The sequence below is a fragment of the Emydura macquarii genome, unplaced genomic scaffold, assembly GCF_026122565.2.
Source record: "Emydura macquarii macquarii isolate MOO-44397 ecotype Brisbane River unplaced genomic scaffold, CSIRO-AGI_Emac_v2 contig_2448, whole genome shotgun sequence".
In the NCBI taxonomy this organism is placed as follows: domain Eukaryota; kingdom Metazoa; phylum Chordata; order Testudines; family Chelidae; genus Emydura; species Emydura macquarii.
Window position 1 is genome coordinate 3,306,677 of NW_027132585.1, and position 21,132 is coordinate 3,327,808.

Genomic DNA, 21,132 nt, shown 5'->3' on the forward strand with positions numbered 1-21,132 from the left:
CCTAGCAAGCCCCGCATGGCCAGCTCAGGCGCCCCCTGGAGTGCCGCGCTCATGTCGCGGTATAAAGGGCGCTGCTGGCTGTGCGGGTCCCCAGTCCCTTCTTTCTGCCAACTCCGACAGCGGGGACGGGGGGTGGGTTTGGAATGGATATGAGCAACACATCTCGAAGAACAACAGTTACTGGTAAGTAACCTTGTTTTCTCTCTTCGAGTGATTGCTCATATGCATTCCAATGTAGGTGATTGCGTAGCCGTACCTTGGAGGAGGGTAGGAGTTATCGGTGACCTGCTCTAGACAGCACGGCTCTGCCGAACCCTGCGTCTTCCCTTGCTTGTTCCACGATGGCGTAATGCGACGTGAACGTATGGACTGACGACCAGGTCGCTGCCCTGCAGATGTCCTGCAGGGGAACCCTCTCTAGAAAGGCTGCGGAAGAAGCCTGGGCCCTAGTGGAGTGTGCTCTCACCGGCCCTGGGAGGGGTACTCCTGCCTGCTCATAGCATGCTTTAATGCAGGCAGTAATCCACTTGGAGATGCGCTGGGTGGAGACAGGCAAGCCCTTCATCCTATCCGCCACAGCCACGAAGAGCTGTGTCGACTTCCGGAAAGGCTTGGTCCTCTCGAGATAGAAGGCCAAGGCTCGCCTGACGTCCAGCGAATGTCCCCTCCTTTCCTCCTCCGACCCATGGGGTTTGGGAAAGAACACAGGAAGGAAAATGTCCTGGTTACAGTGGAACTGAGACACCACCTTAGGCATAAAAGCCGGGTGAGGCCTCAGCCGGACCTTATCCTTATAAAAAACCGTGTAGGGGGGCTCCGAGGTTAACGCCCTCAGTTCGGAGACCCTTCTGGCCGAGGTGATAGCCACTAGGAAGGCCACCTTCCATGACAAGAGTAGAAGGGAGCATGTAGCCAAGGGCTCGAATGGGTGACCCATCAGCCCGTTGAGGACCAAGTTGAGGTCCCAGGGTGGCACCAGGTCCCGCACCTGAGGGAAAGTCCTCTCCACCCCTTTAAGGAACCTCACCGACATAGGGTGAGAAAACAGGGAGCGGCCCTTCATGGGTTGGTGGAAGGCCGAGATGGCTGCCAGGTGGACCTTGAGGGAGGCCAAAGCCAGGCCCTGCAGTTTAAGCTGCAGTAAGTACTCCAGGATGGCCTGAATAGGGGAGATGCTAGGGTGTAACCCTCTCGCTTCTGCCCACCCCGAAAACCTCCGCCACTTAGCTTTGTATGTTACTTGCGTGGACGGCTTCCTGCTGCCCAGGAGGACCTGTTGAACCTGCATAGAACAGGCCCTCTCTCCCTCCGTCAGCCACAAAGTCTCCAGGCGGTAAGGTGGAGGGAGGTCAGGTCGGGGTGCAACAATCTCCCATGGTCCTGGGAGATCAGGTCGCACCGTCTGGGTAGCGGAATCGGTTCGGTGATGGAGAGGTCGAGCAGCATGCTGTACCAATGCTGCTTCGGCCACGCTGGAGCAATCAGTATAACGTCCGCCCTGTCCCTCTTGATCTTTAGGAGGACTTGGGGCAGGAGCGGGACAGGGGGAAAAGCATACATTAACTCCCCTGTCCAGGGAACCAAAAAGGCATCGGACAGAGAGCCCGGCTCGCGACCCCTGAGCGAGCAAAACCTCGGGCATTTCCTGTTCTCCGCTGTAGCGAACAGGTCCAGACGGGGAGAACCCCACCGTTGGAAAAGGGAAGCCACTATGTCCTGGTGTAAGGACCATTCGTGGCGGGGAGAAAAACTCTGCTGAGGCGGTCCGCCTCGCTGTTTCGTACCCCCGGGAGGTGAGAGGCAGATAAATGAAAACCGTGTCTCACCGCGAAATTCCAGAGGTGAATGGCTTCCTGGCAAAGTGCCGAGGAGCGTGCCCCCCCTGCCTGTTCATGTAGAACATGGCTGCCGTATTGTCCGTAAGGACTTGGACCACTCTGCCCCTGAGGAAGGGGAGGAAGGCCCTGCAGGCCAACCGGACTGCTCTGAGCTCGCGCACATTGATGTGCAGAGCTCTCTCCTCCAGAGACCAAAGCCCTTGGGTGCCCTGATCGTGAGAAATGTGGGCTCCCCATCCCCGATCGGATGCGTCTGTGATGAGCGTCACAGATGGGGTGAACTCTCTGAAGGGGACTCCCATCATCACTTCCCTGGGGTCCCTCCACCAATCGAGGGACGACAGCACCTGTGGGGGAACCAGGACCACTCTAGTTAGAGAATGCCTGTGTGGTACATACACCGAATTCAACCACGCCTGGAGAGGTCTAAGCCTCAATCGGGCCAGTCTCACTACATATGTAGAAGCCGCCATATGTCCCAACAGCTGCAGGCAGTGCCTGGCTGTCGTCATGGGGGACAAGTGGAGATCCGATATTATGGCTGCCATCGCCTCAAATCTTGCTTGAGGCAGGAAGGCTCTGGCTTGTACTGCATCTAACCTGGCTCCAATAAACTCAATACATTGAACCGGAGTGAGTGTGGACTTTTGCTCATTGATAATCAGCCCCAGTCTAGCACACAAGTCGCGTGTGAGGAACAGACTATGTCTCACATGGGCACTCGACCTCCCCCTGATTAACCAGTCATCCAGGTAAGGGAAGATTTGAACACCTTTACGGCGCAGGTGGGCTACTACCACAGCCATGCACTTAGTAAAAACCCTGGGTGCTGAGGAAAGCCCAAAGGGTAGGGACCGAAACTGATAATGGTGTCCCGCTACCACAAACCGCCTATGGGCCGGTAATATCGAGATGTGAAAGTATGCATCCTTCAAGTCCAGGGCGGCATACCAATCCCCTGGGTCAAGGACCGGAACGATAGTGGCGAGAGAGACCATACGAAACTTAACTCGCCTAATATATCTATTTAGGCCACGGAGGTCCAGAATGGGCCTAAGGCCTCCCTTCGCCTTGGGGATTAAGAAATACTTAGAATAAAAGCCCCTGCCCTCTTCGGCCAGTGGGACTTCCTCCACTGCCCCCAACGTGAGGAGCGACCCAATCTCCTGCACCAGGAGCTGAACCGAGGCCGGATCCCCAATGTGGGACAGCCTTGGGGGGTGTTGGGAGGGGAGGTTGTAAGCTGGAGGGCATACCCTTTAGCAATCACCTCCAGGACCCAGCGGTCCGTAGTGATGGCTTCCCATTCTGAAAGAAAAGGGCGAAGCCTGTCCCCAAACGGCCGACCAGGATCCCAGAGAGAAGGAAGAGTACTACCCTCCTGCTCTGGGTCAAAAACGTTTATTAGGCTGATTACCCCCTTTTGCAGGCCCATGCTGGCCCCTCGCAGAGGACCCCTGACGGCCTCCCCTGCTGGGACCGCGGTAGCGCTCACGACCCCTCCTCTGCTGGGGTGGTCGAGGAGCCGGCCTGGGCGGGGGCGGTGGTTGCCCTTGGACCTGCGGTCTGGACTGCTGCCTGGAGGCCTGAGGAGTATACAACCCCAGAGACTTCAGGGTGGCCCGAGAGTCCTTGAGAGCGTGGAGCTTGTCGTCTGTCTTTTCCGAAAACAGACCCAGGCCATCAAACGGCAGGTCCTGGATAGCCTGCTGAACCTCGAGTGAGGCCAGAGGCTTGAAGCCACGAGCAGCGGCGCACCACCACCGCCGAGGCCATTGCCCTACTGGCTGTGTCAGCCGCGTCGCTAGCCGCCTGCAGCGCAGCGGTAGCCACCGCAGATCCTTCATGCAGAACCGTGGAAAAATCCGCCTCCTGGTCAGGGGGCAGCTGGGAAGCAAACCTCTGCATCGAGGCCCACAGGTTCTTATTATACTTCCCAAACAAGGCCTGGTGGTTCGCTACTCTAAACTGCAGCGCCGCAGTAGAGTAGATCTTCCTCCCGAACAAGTCCAGTTTACGGCCCTCCTTGTCCTTAGGGGTGCTACCCTGACCCCCCTGACGGTCCCTCTGGTTGGCCGCATCGACCACCAGAGAACTGGGCGCAGGGTGGCTGTATAGAAATTCAAAGGGTTCCTTGGGGACATAATATTTCCGTTCCACCCCCTTAGAGGTGGAAGGCAGGGAGGAAGGGGTCTGCCACAGCTTCCTCGCTATCTTCATGACATTGTCATGCACTGGCAAGGTCGCCCGGGAGGGTCCCAGAGAGCCCGAGGGCCCAAAGAGGGAGTCCTCCTCCTCAGACATGAGCTTAAACTCCATGCCCAAGTTCTCAGCAGCCCTCTTTAGGAGGTCTTGGTGGGCCCTGAAGTCAAACAGGGGCCCTTTACGATCCCTTGCTGCTGCCTCATCCGGTGACGATGAGGAAGAGAAGGGTAGGGGTGCGGAAGAGGGTCCCTCCCCAGGGTCCGAGTCCTCCGAACCCTGCTCATGAACCTTAGGGGCCGGGGGGACTGGGGGGGCCACCACAGAATGCAGTGACACCGAGCCCTGGGGCATAGAGGCATTCCAGGGTCCCCAATACGGCCACTGCCAAGGTCCCTGGGCCCACCCCGCAGCCTGCAGGGAAGGCTGATGGAGCCGCACCGCCCTAGTGTCACCAGAGCCCCCCGTGCGTCGCTTATGTCGCCGACGCGTGGAGCGGTCCGATGAGGACGACGTGGACCGGTGCCGACGTCTGCGGTGCCGGCGATGAGAGGAGGACGGGGACGACGACGACGACGCACCCGACCTGCCCCTGCGGCGAGAGGACTTGCGATGCCGCTTGCCCCCTCGAGACCGAGAGCGGTGCCGACGATGGTGACGCTGAAGGGAGTCCAGCCGTCCCGAGGTCGGTGCCGGTGCCATCACCGGTGCCGGCTGCAACGGTGCCATCATCGGTGCCGGCTGCAACGGTGCCATCATCGGTGCCGGCTGCACCGGTGCCGGAGCCGGCAACAGTGCCGAAGCAGGCGTCGGTGCCGGGATCGGCGGTGCCGCCAGATGTGAGTCGCTGCCTCTCGAAACGACCGACAGTGACCTCGATCGGTGCCGGGACGGGCTCCGCACCGTAGATCGTGAGCCCGAATCCCGGTCCCCGCTCGAATCGGAGCTGGATCTGCGGCTCCGGCGACGGACTCGGGACCGCCCACGGTGCCGCGGTGCCGAGTCGCTCGACGACCTAGAGTCGGAGCTCGGAGGGGAGCCGACGCTCTCCACCCTCCGTGACCGTCTGGCAGGAGACTTAGATTGGGAGCGTCTCCAACCACCGGGACCACCCAGCGCGGGTTTGCCCCGAGACGCGGGTCCCTTGTCCCTCGGCCGAGGGGGGACGGAGGCGTGGGCAAGGCCATGAGGGCTCGTGCCGCAGTAAACGCCTCCGGCGTCGACGGCCCTTGCAGGTGCACTCCCCCACTACCAGGAGTCGGGGGAGGCAGCCCACGTGGAGACCCCGGTGCCGGAGTAATCTCAACGGCGCTTGGCTGGGGCGTCTCCGTACTTCCTCCACCCTGCGCGGGCCGGAGAGAGATCTTGGGTGCGGCCGAAGGCCGTGCCGTCTTCTTGGCCACTTTAGAGGCCCGCGGCGGTGCCGAAAGCGGTGCCGGTGGGGGGGCGCTCCGCACCGACGACACACTCGGTGCCGACGGAGACCGGGACGGCTCGGAAGCTGGACGGAGCGCCGACTCCATTAGAATCGCCTTTAGCCTCGCGTCTCGTTCTTTCTGGGTCCGAGGCTTAAAGGACTTACAAATCTTACATTTGTCTCGACGGTGTTCTTCTCCAAGGCACCGGAGACAGCGGTCATGCGGGTCACTAATAGGAAAGGCTTTAGTACACAAGACACAGTTCTTAAAGCCTGTGGACCCCGGCATGACTCCCAGCAGAAGAGGACCCCGTCCGGGGTTCTAACTTGTCACTACAACTACAAACTAACGAACTCTATAACTACTACTATAACAAGAAACGTTGAAAACAGTCAAACAACTAGGGAATGAGCTACTTGCACACAGCAAGAGGCGATAGTTCCAGTAACCGTCACAGGCGGAAAGAAGGAACTGGGGACCCGCGCAGCCAGCAGCGCCCTTTATACCGCGACATGAGCGCGGCACTCCAGGGGGCGCCTGAGCTGGCCATGCGGGGCTTGCTAGGGAAAAAAGTTCCGGGAATCTGTGCACGGGGCGCGCACACACCTACATTGGAATGGATATGAGCAATCACTCGAAGAGAGAATTAAAATATTGTTTAAACAGAGAAATTAAGAGCTCTACAAAAAAGTTCCTAGTTCCAATGCCATTAATATAGATAAATGTTTTTCCACCACATAATATCTAATATGATTTATACACACACAAATCCTAATTAGCAATCTACTTTCTAAAGAGTAGACAATAACATATTTACTCTTTTAAATCTTCTCTCATATGCAGCTAATTTGACTCTAATTTAACTCTGAATATGTCACCTGCAGTCACACAATGGCACTGCTCAGCTCAATTTCAAATGCAATGAAAATTGAAAACAAATGTAACAGCTGAGAAAAAGCACCAATGAGAACAGCAACAGAAGAGGGAACCTCATCTAGTGGACAGGCCTGAGAGACTGGCATTTTATTCTTGGTTCTAAATACTAACTTGCTGTGTGACTTATGACCACTCACTTCATCTTTCTGCGCCTATGTTTCCTCTTCCATCCTTTGTCTGTCCATTTGTACTGTAAACTCTTTGGGATAGGGGATCTCTCTTACTATGTTTTATAATACAGCAATTAGGATGCCATTGTGCCTAGGTATTACTATTACTGCATTACTGTAACATAAATTAATAGTAGCTATAGTGTTCTATAAAGTAGAACAGCGAGAGTCCTGTGGCACCTTAAAGACTAACAAATTTATTTGGGCATAAGCTTTTGTGGGCAGAAACCCACTTCATCGGATGCATGAAGTGGAAACTTCAATTTGGTAGGTATATATACATATGCAAGGATGGGTGAGTTACATCACAGTGAGGAGGGCAAGTGTTAATGAGGTAAATTCAATCAGGGCGGATGAGGCCATTCACAACAGTTGATGAGAAGGTGTGAATGTCAAAAGAGGGAACATTGTTTTTTGTAGTGGACTAGTCATTCCCAGTCTCTATTCAGATCTAGTCTGATAGTGTCAAGTTTGCATACGAGTTCTAGCTCTGCAGTTTCACGCTGGAGTTTGTTTTTGAAGTATGGCAACTTTCGAGTCTGTTACTGAGTGTTCAGGGAGATTGACGAGCTCTCCTACTGGTTTTTTAATGTTATCATTCCTGATGTCTGATTTGTGTTCATTTATTTTTTTGCGTAGAGACAATCCGTATAGATAAAGTAAAGTATAAAATAGAAGTAGCTACTAATGCTTTACATGCTCCTTTACATTTAGTTTTTATGGTATTTATAAATTCCTCTTAATATATAGGTGCTCTTAAGTAAAACTAACAAGAGAAAAATGATTCCATTAAAATTGAGATAATACTCATCAATACAGTAACAAAGTGTTCAGCTTGGTATGAACATTATAGTGGACTTGATTTCTTTGTGCCCTAGGACCTCTCTTTACAAACAGACCAGAGGCTTAGATTAAAAAAAAAAAAAAAAGTAAAATGATGATGGAGGGAAGGAGAGGCCATCAGACAACCTCCTACACCTAACTCACAATGTTGCTAACTTACCTAAGGCTCTTATATGGCACTTTTCATCAGTAGATCTCAAAACACTACACCCTAATGTTATAGATGGGGATACTGAGATACAGAGATGTGACGTGACTTGCCCAAGGTCACCCAGAAGGTCAGTGGCAGAATAAAGAAACCTTACAAATTCACTGTAAGAGGAAACATCTACTCTTTAGAATTAATATTAGTACTTGTGTAAAGATTTAGATCTTCAAAACCTTGTAACACCTTTGATTATTCCTTGCAATACCACTGGAATACCTCATTTTACCAATGGGAAAGCAAAAACAAAACGGTTACGTCACACAGCAAGTCCATAAGTAAGTTCAGAATTCAGGTGTTCAGCCCCCAAACTATGCTGCCTCTAGCTGCGTCTTATTTAATTCACAAAGAAAAGAAAATCTACTTATAAATACATTACCTTAAAGAAAAAGACCCTCTCTTTAATTAAATAGGTTTCAGAATCAGAGTTAAATTTAGCCATCTTGTAAGTTTGCGCAATTTCATAGATGTCAATGGAGTTGCATTGCCCTACGATGAGGCTGAATCTGACCCTGTAATTTTAAATGGAATAAGCTTTTTTCATGTCTCCAAGCGGTTTCAGGCCTAGCTGAAGTAACAAACAAAACAATTCCCTGCAAAAACAAGCCAACGGAGATCTTTTTTCTGACTATATTAAAAGAAGAGGAAGAAGCAACTATTAGCTTTTTTTTTTTAAAGCACTGATGGTATGTTTGATAGCATATTCCTCTAGCCTAAGAAGAGGACCTATCCAAAGTGCACATGGGGGAGACAAAGGAAGGGAAAATCGTTTTAAAGAATACTCAACACTTCCATTTCTTTTAAATAAACTAGCTTTAAAGTGACTTTAAAGTGAGCTTTAAAGTATTCTTACACTGCCAATGAGACAAAGGGTGTTTTTTATAAGAATTTGTATGGTTAATGTTCATAAACCAGGTCTGATTTTTTTTATTTATTTTTTTGCTGGTGGATTCTTTGGAGGAATGGAGAATTAGCTGAACTATGACATCACAAAAAATTTAAACGATCAGTTGAGAAGTGAAGGGATTCTTTATCAGACTACATAACATTTTGGTTTAACAATTTAAAAGAAAGCTTTCTGTGAAAAATTCAACTGTTCCTGTCCATAAAGATCCTACTCCAGTTCTATATTCCTTAAAGGAGCCTTCCAGCAAAAAGAGAGAGACTTGATTCCATTAAACCCTTCTTTACATTTTATGAAAAACAAAAAACTTCCCCCCAACCCGTTCGTAGGTCACCATTAAGAAAAAAAATAAAAATTACAAATTACTTTAAATCCGAACTTTCTGCTATTTTACAGATTTCAAAGAACAATAATTACCTTACATCACCCAAGAGCTTCATAATCTCATCTGATTTTTCTTCACTAAAAATATAAAAATGTGATTATGGTAACCTATATACAATCATAAGCATCATTATAAAAAGACATAGGAAGTCATCAGTTCTTACCTGAAGATTTTTGCTGTGGTACTGTAGCTAAATTGAAGTCAAAATAAAGTTTGAGAAAATAAGTGCCTTCAATAAAAGAGGTCTTCTCATTTACTTCAGAACAGTTGTGTGCTATTAAACATAAAGAACCCAGAAGATGACAGCAAATGACAAATTAAGATTTTTAGGCTTTTTAATCTAACACTTACTTTTTTGGCAATGCAGGTAATTTAGGCAGGAGAAGATTTGACTCATCCTCAGCATTATAAAATGAAGTGAGAACACTGAAAAAGAAGAAACGATTAACAATCTCTTTGCCTTCGCTGCTAGACTTTAAAAGTTGTACCAAAAAAAAAATTGTAAATGCCAGGTAGTAGTTTAGACTTAACATACCACATATGTTCAAAGAGTTATAAATCTCACAAGCATATTTTTAGTTTTCTAAATATAGACCTTTAAAAACACAAACATGGTGGCTAATGAGCTTTTTTTTTTTTAGTTTTTATATCCTCTTCTCTTGACTTAGTGTTTCCCAAATAGAAAGGTGAAGTACAAGTTTATATTTGCTGGTTCAGTGGTTTGCCTCCAAAATTTTCCATCATTATTATTTGTATTACAGCAGGGTCAAGGGGCCTGGAGCACAGGACCACACTGTGCTAGACATTGTACAAACACACACACATGCATGCACACGCACACACATGTTCACTTCTCCTGCCCTAAAAAGCTTTGAATATTTCCTATCAGGTGTCTATGGGCCGATCCAAACCCCCCTGAAATCAACAGAAACTCCTCAATCTAAAGCAAAGCCTTAATTACAACTTCATTTTAGGTTAACATATGGGTCCAACGTGCTACATGTTTATGGTGGAAACATGTGGTTTCAATTAAAGTTATGTATTATACTGTAAGGAGAGATTAAGGAACCCACAATACATTATGCTGAAGGTACAGGAAGTTTCTTATGAAGATGCTGAGTCTGGAAATAGGCCGTGAGGGCATCAGGCTACTGTAAATTAGGGGATATCTTTTATTTCCTTGCTGGTTCAGGGTTTGTGTTTGAGGGGATGGGGAAGAATGTCACACTTACTTAGCCTTAATCCCTTTTAAACAAAATGTTTGTTTATGGAATTTCTTAGGCTTTTAATACAGCCAGCGTAGGAGGGTTTGTGAAGACACAGAAATGTGGGCAAGGATGCCTCCAACTTTCCCTATAGCTTGTGTAACTATGGAGGGTACAGATCAGATTTGTGCAGTTGTCATAGAGCAAATGGAAACACGATTTACAACTAATGGCAAACAACTTGAAGACAGTGGGGGAACTGAAGTAATGAAGACAGTACTTCCAATAGCTCTGGGTCTTCCATAAATGCATTAAAAATAAATCACTAAAATTCTTAAAAATGGGGATAAAATAATATTTTAATTTAACACCTTCCATTATTCAGGTACAATGGAGCAGATTACAGCAATAAATTTGATATTGATAGAACAGCACCATTAGGTAATCTGAGCAGCAATTATGCAAGTCAATACTAGCTCATATATCTAAGTATATAAGCTATAATAAACTATAAATTAATTAATGGATGCACAAGATGCTATTAAAAGTGTTCTTGCTCTTATAATTAGAAAACAAAAATATCAAATTTATAGCACTAGAACTGCACTGTTGTCTATAAGTATATGAAAAAAATCTACTCTAGAAACAAAAGAGGATTTTTAAGGAAGTGGTGGGAAAAGTTACTCAGCTGTGTGACAAAGTTACGTTTTTCTTGCTGAACTACTATATTCCACTATTTAACTGTAGAGTTTCTTAGAGCTACCTGCTTTCTTCAGTTACTTCCATCCAATGCATGTAAGTAATAGGAGCATCCACTGAGAAAGAGTGTAAGCTTTCAGGTTTTTCTACGTCACACAGGATGACACGCTTGGTATCAGCTAGGCCAAAAGCCAAAACTAAAGTAGTAATAGAATAATGTTAAACAATCAATAAACAAAACATTATAGCTACTTGAAACATATGACAAGCTAAGAAATGTAACGATCCTTCTGTCATTATATCCAAATACTATATACAATTTTCTCCTCTTTTTCTACTTATAGTACTTGAAAACCACATTAATTTCACTTCTAATTTTAAGCCATTTTACTAGAAGGAAGACTTGAAGTCAACCTTTTTATTTTAAAATGGCATATGGGGTCACACCTAACAAATGACCTGATCCTGCAAAGATTTATGCACGTTTAACCTTAGTCCATGCTTATCTTACTGTTACTCACAGGAGAAAACATAAGCTAAGTATGGATTAATGTTTTAGCAAATTTGACACACACTATTCAATTAGCAAGAATATTTTATTGCAACATAACATAATTCTAAGATTCTCACAAGAACTCATCCCTATTGGATTAGAACACGGACAATGTCTAATATTCATTGGGCAACATTTGCATCAGAACTTACATGACTATATTCATCTTTTTGAACTCATTCATTCCCAAAGGATGCCAGTTTATAATTGAAGATTCTGCCCATATGCACAGATGCATGATTGAAATGGAACAACTTTGCACTGTTAAGAGTTGAAAGTTGTGCCATGCAATCTGAAAAATAATATTCCCATAAATGCAATCAGGTTTTAGATCTCACCTGTTACTTCAGTGCCACTATATTTTGGTCATTCTTTATACATCACATATCAAAGGGGTACTTTTTGCTATTATGTTAATAGTATTCCTACATAAAATTAAGCTACCCTTTTCTTAACATTTTGTACTGAGTATTTTCTTTGTGAGATAGGTGGTGCCGTATTCACTAAATGTATCTGTTGATTTCCAACACCATTTTTACTGCAGCACAAAGCATCGTATATTCAACATTACTTTTGCCATCTGGTCTCCAAGCAAGGGCTGTAACTTCTTTTCCTGTATTTTCATTTGGTGGCAAACTCCAAACTCGTTGAAAGTTTGCAAGTCGGTGAAGTAAAACCTGAAAAGCAGATCAAATAAATGTAGGAAAATTGAACATCTTCCTCCTTTAACAATATTTCATAAATCAGCTAATAAAGATCTTCGAAAAATAATATTCCCATAATTGCAATCAGGTTTTAGATTTCACCTGTTTATTAAACTTAGATAAATTCTACACCCTGAAAGTCAGATCTAGAACTCTTCCTATTAAGCAGTCATTCTACATATGAACACAGTTCTGGGGCATACTGTATACTATAAAGCAATGAAAAGGGTTTTGGGTACAGACCGAAATCTACAATCAACCTAGCTAACCAGAATAATATGGTATTTAGAGAGGCTCCCCATCGTAGATAGCAGCTGTGGAAGCATTGCAGTTGATCTTCTGATGCATAGCCAGATTAATCATGAGGAGATCAAAGTGAAGAGCAGTCGTTTTCAACCTTTTTTCATTTGCAGACCCCTAAAAAATTTCAAATGGAGGTATGCACCCCTTTGGAAATCTTAGACACAGTGGCTGTGGACCATCGGTTGAAAACCACTGTTCTCTGGTAACAACCACCTTTCGCAGACCCCTTAGACACAGTCTACTGACCTCCAGGGGCCTGCAGACAAAGGTTGAAAACCACTGGTGTAGAGAGAAAAAATTTGAATAAAAAGAATGTATTGTGGAGAGGGAAACAAGGAAGTCAGAAACTTCTCTGATGGAAGCAACCCCGGACCCCAGCATCAGCAGATAGCACTGCTTCGATAAGATCAGAGGCAATATGTGGCAAACTGGCAAGAGAAGTTCTGAATTACATTACTTCAAGAAAGAAACTGAGATCTGCAACATTGTTCCAGAGCATACAGCCTGCCTCTGCACCACTAAACACAGTTTCTGATGCTTTTATTGTTTTTAAAATCAATTTAAATATAAATTAACTTTTACACATTTGTTAAATCATACACTGACAGGCACTCTGCTGGGAATTACCCAGTTACTTAGATGATCCTTTCTGATTTTTTTAACGAAGTAAGGTGAACTTTAATAAAATTATCCTATCACAAATTATTTGGGCCAATTATACTAGAACCCTTATATTGTGAACAAAGGGCCACATTTATTAAAAACCCCACAAACTGATAATACCTCCCCTTACCTCCCCCACTCTGTTGGCAAGGGCGATGAGATCCCGCTTGGGAGACCAGGCCATGAAGATGATTTCCTGGGGAAGCTGCTTCTCCCCGACCTGCCGGAAAGCAGGCATGGCGGGGGGGCTCCTGCAGCCGCTGGCTGGGGCAGAGCCTGCTCGGAAACCTCCTTCTGTCACCGCCGATCCCCCCCTCACCGCCTCCCGCTTACACAACCCCCGGCAGTTCCACTCCCCGCCCGGAGCCCACAGCCCGTCAGCAGCAGACGGAACGGAACGGGACAGGACGGGACGGGAGGCCGGGTTTCTCAGGCCGGGTATCACTGCCGGGCCCGCCGGCGCCGCACACCGGTAACAGGCCCAGCGCAGCGCAGCAACAGCGACTGCCCCGCCCCCCGCTCACGAGAAGCCGGCTCCGCCCCACTTCTCCCGCCTTCCGGGGCGGCCCTTCTGTCACTGCGCGGCCGCCGGGCTCCGCCTCGCCGGGTCTCCCCCGACCGCCGCCGTGCGGCTCGCGCGCGGCGCTGCGTGTGTGGCGCAGCCTGGCACCCCCCGGCAGCTGGTGCCTAGAGCCGGGCGGCGGGGCCGCTCTCGGGCAGTCGCACAACGCGGCGCCCGGCTCAGCGGGACGCGGGGTGGCTGACCTCCTCGGAGCGGGCGGATGGCCATGGCCCCGGGGAGGGGCCTCTCTTAGCCACCGGCCTGCCCCCCACTCGTGCTGCCAGGCGGGGACCGCTCCGCTGCCGCTCGGGCCATAGAAAGCCCCTTCTCTCGCTGAGCGCGGGAAGCAGAGCGGGGAGGGCTTTGGGATATCAGCCGCAGGGGGGCATTTACAGCGGGTTAGGTCAACTGCTGTAGCCCCCGTGTGGACGCTCTTCCTTGGGTGCAAGTGGCTTTGCGCAGCTTAGCTCCAGTCAGCTGGGAACAGGTGGAAGAAGAACTGAAATGAGCTGCTCAGACCGGAACAGGCGCATCCACACAGGAGTTTGTGCCCGCAGCTGGTTTCACCATATATGGTTACAAACCAATGTAAGTTAAACCACTGCAACTTTCCCCTTTAGACATCACAAAGAATGCCTCACTGCCTTTTGGGTGCCTTCCTCCCTCTCCGCCAGGTACCTTACATCTAGAACCCCCTCCTGCTCTCTCACACACTCCTCCTCAAAACACACTTTGTCTAAAAGGCTTGCAAGGCCTAACAGTCACCTGCAGCAGCTGACCAGCCAGCCATCACACCCTCTTCTCTACAGCTAAAAGGAATTTTTGAAACACCTAATTCAAGAGACACAAACTTAACCATTTGACCACACTGTTGTTTGTCACCTCACTTCACTCTTCCTACCAGGCACTAGACTGAGATGCAGCAGATCTGGATTCAGTTCTTGGCTCTCTCAGGCAACTCCTTTGTGGATCTGGACAAGTCACTGTGGGATAGGTACTTTGGCACCTAAAGCTGCAGCTGGTTACCTAATGAGTCACTAATAAGAGTGAGATGCCTAGGTACTTTTGAAAAATCCCACTAAGAGTCTATGTGCACCGTTAGGTGCCTAAATACCGTTAAAAACCTAGCCCTTTCTCTGCACTTCAGTATCCCATCTCTAAAGTGAAATTAATAACTTCCTTTCTCCCATCTTTGCCTGTTCTGTCTATATAGTCTATGAGTAGTAGCAGTATTCTCATAGTGTCTGGGAGCCCTAGGTATGGACCAGGACCCCATCATGCTAGGCACTGTACATACACAGAAAAAAGACAGTCCCTATCCCTGAAGAGTAATTTAAGACATGGGGACTGACTATGTGCTGGTATAAATCTGTCACGGAGGGATCCCCATCTCATCATGGGCCTCTACGTGTTATTGAAATACAAATATTAATCTATCTCCTCTGTTTTCTTCTGAGTTTACCCTGTATTTTGTCTATTACAGCTTTTTCAGATCTTTCTCTGCAACCATGAAGAACAGAAACTTTTTTTTGTAATTAAAATTGAAATTCATGCAGTCATGATTCCGGCAGCTGAGGCTTTAAGCAAAATACCAAACAGCACAAGACCCATGATAAAACTATGAAAGCTGGCAACACTGTAAAGAGTTCACTCTCATTTTGCAGATTTTGGTGTACTGAGGTGGTAGTCTGCTAGTGTAAAAGCTGGAGAGAGCTGTAGCAGGCCAAGTTACTTTTGATCAGTTGTTCTCAGCAGTATCTCTAATGACATTTTGGATCAGTGTCTCAGATCCCTATTCTGCAAGTACACATGCTTAATATTAATATGGTGAGTAGTTCCTTTGGCTTAAATGAAACTAGTTGCTTAAAATTAAGCACTTACCTATGTATTAGCAGATTTGGGGATGTAATTATCATTTGCCTTTGGGTGGGGTAGTTTGTTCCTGTGGTTTCACAGATTGGAGTCCTGGCTGTAATGCTAAATAGGAATGAGTATTTTCATTTCTGATCATCCATTTTTTGTGGTAGAGAGTTTGTATGCTGTGTGATGCCAGCAGACCAAGTACCAGCTCATGCCAAAGCCCCAGACCTAACTGAACACTAACAAATGCAAAGCTGGAAACCAGGCCAATTCACTTGTGTATTAATATAGATCAAAGCAATTGTTAAATAGGTAAGAATGTGTTTGGTGCTTAAACTTCATGAAAACTAATGGAATGTTACATGCATTGTTTTCTCTTGTGTGCCTGTTATAATGTAATAGCAAACATTTACATTGTATATGCTTCTGTAACAAAATAACCCCTCAAATGAGAACGCAGCCTTGTGTGATGCAAATGAAGAACTTTAGCAGGAAAGTACTAGTTCCTGAACATGTGAAGGCAAGTGGTCAGTGTGTGTGATGGTCAGAGATCAAAGATGCTAAATGTGCTCCTCTCTCTGCCAATCAAAGAAAGAGCCTACATGGGTCATGACCAGGTCAGCTTGTTTTCTTTGAGAAGAATATGTAAGTATAGAAAGGGAAAGAGTCTTCATCTCTGGACTAGTTTGGATTCTCACAGGACACAATAATGAGAAGATGGAGATCCCTGGAATTGTTCTGGCTAGCCCTGAGACTTTTGGGAAACTGACACACTACATCTCTAGTACCATTTGAAATTATAGACTGCAATTTACCTGTACATATATTTTACTTGCTTTAACCTCTCAATAACTCATTTCTTTTCTTAGCTAATAAACCTTTAGTTAGTTTACATATAGAATTGCCTACCAGAGTTGTCTTTGGTGTGAGATCTAGAATGCAATTTAAACTGGGTGGGGATAAGTCTACACTACAAAATTAAGTCAACCTAAGTTACATCGATGTACAGCCACCACAGTAATTGGATCGGTTTTACATAGCCGCACTACCCTCCTTGTGTCAGTGGTGTGCATGCTCACTAGGAGCACTTGCACCGATTTAACTGCCAGTGTGGGGCATTGTGGGATGGTTTCTTAAAGGCAGCAAGAATTGATGCTACACTGATACTGTGGCCTGGTCTACACTGGCGACTTAGGTCGACTTAAAGTCACTTAAGTTGACTTAATTACACCTGCATCTACACTGGCACCACTGTTAATTCAAATTAAGGTGCCTGTGAAATCAACTTAAGACCACCTCTGCAAGTGGCGTAGTACCTAATTCGAATTTGTTAAATCGATTTAGTGTCACTGTAGATACAACGGAACTTAAATCGAATTAATTGACTTCTGGAATGTATCCCACAATGCCCCATTTTGACTGCTCTGGACAGTCGTGCTATGCTGCTCAGTGGTCACGCTAGCAGGAAAAGTCCCCTCCCCTCAAGCCCTGGGAAGATTTGAATTTTCATTTCCTGTGCTGCCAGCGTGGAGAGAGCTTTGTCACTGTTCTCCGCCTGGCTACTGCAAAGCCCAAACCTACTCCAGCATGGAGTCGACCAGAGGTCTTAAACCTCATCGGACTGTCAGGTGAGGAGTCCGTTCTGGCTTAGCTCAGAGCCAGAAAAAAGAAATCTGGACATTTATGGGAAGATATCCCAGGGTATGCTGGAGAAGGGACACCAGAGGGATGCTCAGCAGTGCTACGTGAAGATCAAGGAGATGCGTCAGTCATATCAGAAAGCCAGGGAAGCTAACAGCTGCTCTGGCTCCTCGCCCCAAAAATGCTGGTTCTATGATGAGGTGCATGCAATTCTCTGTGGCAATCCCTCCCTGCAGCATCGATATCTCTGCTAGGTCACAATCCATGATCAACGATGAGGACTCCATGGACGAGAAGGAGGAAGCTGAGGAGAGCGGGGTGTCCATTGTCCCCGAAAGTCAGGACTTATTCCTGACCCCTGAGCAGTCCAGCAGCACACAGGACAGCACAAATGATCCTGGGGAAGGCACATCTGGTGAGGTTTTTTTCTTATGAGCATTTCTGTCCTTTTACATTGGGGGGGAAGGGGGGCTTGAAGGGGATCTCAGGCGTTTCGGTGACTGTACTGGGGGGTTACCCAGGGATCAGTTTTTTAATGTGATGAAAAATGCTACGTTTATCATCAGTTGATTTCTCAGGTAAAATCATGTATGTAAATCTGTTATCCTTTGAAAAACTTTTCAGGTGAGGGCTGCCTTGTTCCTCCCTCCAAAGTAGGATTCTTCACTGCAATTAAGGTAGCCTGCATCATGGCGGGACACTGCTGGTACCCCGCTGTGTCCAGCAAATCTGTGTTTTAAGCATAGCTCCCCCTGCCCCAACGGTATCCGCAGTTCCTCTCTGTAAGGGTTTAAAATACAAGCAGACAGAGGGAATCATTTGCTATATTTTTTCAGGGAATCATTGTGTACACTGTATCATGAGAATCATTTGCTACATTGTTTCAGGGGACCATTATCTAAATTGTTACATTTGTATCCTTTTCTTCACTATGCTAACTATGGCTACCTTGTTATTTTTCTTTCATTCTGTAGACACCTTGGCACTGGACAGACCCTTAAGAAATGCTGTGGACAGACTGTCTCAGATTACGAAGAGGAAAAAAAAAAGAAACCTGAGATGACATGTTTGGGGAGCTCATGAACACCTCAGCAGTTGCAGAGACAGAGCTCTGAGCATGGCGGCTGACCTTGTCACAGAATATGGACATGGACAGGGAGAGTCGCCGAGAAATGACGGAGCATGATTACAGTACCATGCAGGAAATGCTGCGAATAATGCGGGACCAGGCAGACATGCTCCAGCGGCTTGTGGAGCTTCAGGAGGAGCAGAGGCAGGACAGAGTCCCGCTGCAGCCCCTCCATAATGCTCCTCAACCGAGGGCTTTGCCGCCATCCCTGTCCCCCGCCCCAGGCTGCAGTACATGCTTGCTTCCACCACGGTGGAGGTGAGCAGAAAGCAGCGGCAGCAACGCTGACACCTGGCCAGCAAGCTACCACCCTACCTCTTGTGAATGTTCAGAAATAAAGTTTTGCATCATTTCAACACGTTTCTTTATTAAATCATATCTTGTTCAGGATGGTTTTGGTAAGCACAGATATCAGGGTGGGGAGTTCACCAAAAGCAAACAACATACAGGAACAGAAATCAGTCCTGCATCTTATTGCAGAACCTGGTTTTCAAAGCTTCCCTAATGCAAAGCGCTCCACAGTTAGCTCTCAGCGTAGTGCTGGCATCTGGCTGCTCATAATTGGCAGCCAGTCTTTCTGCCTCCACTGCCCAACCCTGGGGGAACCTCTCACCCTTCGCTTCACACACATTCTGAAGAACGCAGCACGCAGATATCACAGAAGGGAGGTACTTCTCATTCATGTCCAGCCTAGTGAGGAGACTCCTCCATCTACCCTTTAAATGCACAAAGGCACATTCTACAATTGCTTAACTTCTTATTAAAACACTCCTTGTCACTGTCAAGGTGACTGGTGTACATCTTCATTAGCCAAGGGAGCAAGGGGTAAGCAGGATCCTCCAGGATCACTATTGGCATTTCCACACCCCCAATGTGAGTTTTTTGGTCAGGGAAGAAAGTGCCTACCTGCATCTTAGAGAACAGCCCCGAGTTATGAAATACATGAGTGTCATGCACCTTCCCAGACCACCCCACACAGATGTCAGTGAAACAACCCCTGTGATCCACAAGCCCCTGCAGGACCATGGAAAAGTACCCCTTGCGGTTTATGTACTCGGTCACTAGGTGGGCAGACGCTAAGATAGGGATGTGCGTCTCATCAGTGGTCCCCCCGCAGTTTGGGAAGCCCATCATGGCAAACCCCCTCCACTATGTCCTGCACATTTCCCAAAGTCACTAGCCTTTGAAGCAGAAGTCTATTCATTGCACTGCATACTTGATTCACGGCTATGCCCACTGTAGATTTACCGACTCGGAATTGATTCCCAACCAAGCGGTAACAGTCGGGGGTTGCCAGCTTCCACAGAGCGATCGCCACTCTCTTCTCCACTGTCATAGCTTGTCTCAAGTGAGTGTTCATGCGTTTCAGGGACAGGGCCAGCTTTGAGCACAGTTCAATGAAAGTTGCCTTTCGCATCTGAAAGTTTTGCAGCCACTAGTCATTATCACACAGCTGCATAACGATGCAGTCCCCCCAGTCTGTGCTTGTTTCCCTGCACCAGAACTGGCGCTCCACGGACTACAGATGACTCGTTACAGCCTGCAGCAATCAGGAATTGTTCTGTTCAATGTCTCGTAGGAGGGCAGCCTCGGTGGCATCGGTGTTGTCTCTGCTTCGGCGTTTTGCTCTATTTCTACAATAATCAATGATAAGCCACGATGTATTTGTCACACTCACAATTATAGTGCAGAGTTGAGCTGGCTCCATGTCTCTGCAGCAATGGCGATTGCGGGGATAAAAAAACGTCAGGAAAATATTTTTCCTGTTTGTTTGGGGGGGTAGAAGGGTGGGGGAAGCAGCGTTGCATCATGGGACGATGACACTCATCCCAACAGCCACAGTGGCTAGTTGCACTGTGGGATAGCTACCCACATTGCACTGCTTTCTAATTTGAATTAAGGCTGATCCGTGTAAATGCAAGAGACCAGCGCAAACAGAATAGTGTGTACACTCCGCTGCGATTTCTAAAAATTGGCTGCTGAAAGTCAAATTAAACAAAGTCGACTTCCCGCGGCAGTGTAGACATAGCCTTAGTCAACCTATCTACGTAGACTTAAGTACTATGCCTTTCATGGAGGTGAAGTAAGTGTGTAATGGGCCAGTTACATCGGTGGAAGCTATGTTTTATTGTAGATACTTACAGCTGCCTTATGTCAACCTAACTCTGCAGTGTAGCCCAGGCCTGAGTGACTGGAATCTTGGGACTGGAAGTAACCTGGAATGTGAGATTCTTGATTTAGTCTAGGTTGCCTGGGCTGCAAGATAGTGTGACATACAGCTCTGGCTGTAATGGCAGCTGGTGCCATGTATTCTTTTTCATTTATTGATTAGGAGGGCAAATTGTCCTAGACATGCTGAAGGCATCCCTTAGTCACTTCTGGAGGAATTCCTGTTTGCATGTAATATTTATTTGCAGATTTTTATGGAAATAATGTCCCAGTTAGCAGATGAGTTGGAGCCCACTCTTCACAACTGGGTAGAAGAATGGGACTGATTAAGCTATTTTGTAATGTAATGGTTTATCAAGCTATTTTTTTCTTCTTGCTGTCCCAGGACAATATTCTCTTGGTGTTCAATAGGCCATGGAATTAGAGTGAAAGAGAAACACTGTAACCCTCTCCTTTTAAGGTTGGAGCATTCAGAACAAGGTATTTGCCTGCTTTATAAACTTAAAAAACCCCAACTTTAATTCAGCCTAGCATTCAAAATTTGAACCTTACACTGCTGCAAAACAAAATTAGTGTGAACATCTATGACATAAGTTTAATTATGTACCAATCCAAAACCTGTAGAATAAAAAACAGATGTTTTTCAATCAAGAAAATGGAGTAAACCAGGGTTGTAACCTTAGTCCTACACTTCACATTCAGGTGAATAGCATATCTGTTCTACTGAAGCAGCCCCTCAAACT

General features: G+C 47.0%; 1 protein-coding gene across 2 annotated transcripts in view; it reads right to left on the reverse strand.

The window, feature by feature from the left end:
* Positions 1 to 13,423, reverse strand: part of ANAPC4 (anaphase promoting complex subunit 4) — a 37,651-nt gene extending 24,228 nt beyond the window's left edge. The window contains exons 1-6 of one of the 2 annotated variants that reach the window (XM_067562559.1): positions 13,159 to 13,423; positions 11,930 to 12,035; positions 10,870 to 11,002; positions 9,253 to 9,327; positions 9,065 to 9,091; positions 8,934 to 8,978 (exon numbers count right to left, since the gene is read on the reverse strand). In XM_067562559.1, coding sequence (XP_067418660.1) covers positions 8,934 to 8,978; positions 9,065 to 9,091; positions 9,253 to 9,327; positions 10,870 to 11,002; positions 11,930 to 12,035; positions 13,159 to 13,266 — 494 coding nt within the window. In that variant the 5' untranslated portion in view covers positions 13,267 to 13,423. Of the gene's footprint in view, positions 1 to 8,933; positions 8,979 to 9,064; positions 9,092 to 9,252; positions 9,328 to 10,869; positions 11,003 to 11,929; positions 12,036 to 13,158 lie in introns of those variants that run through there. The other variant, XM_067562560.1, reaches the window with a different exon arrangement.
* Positions 13,424 to 21,132: the final 7,709 nt, after the last annotated feature.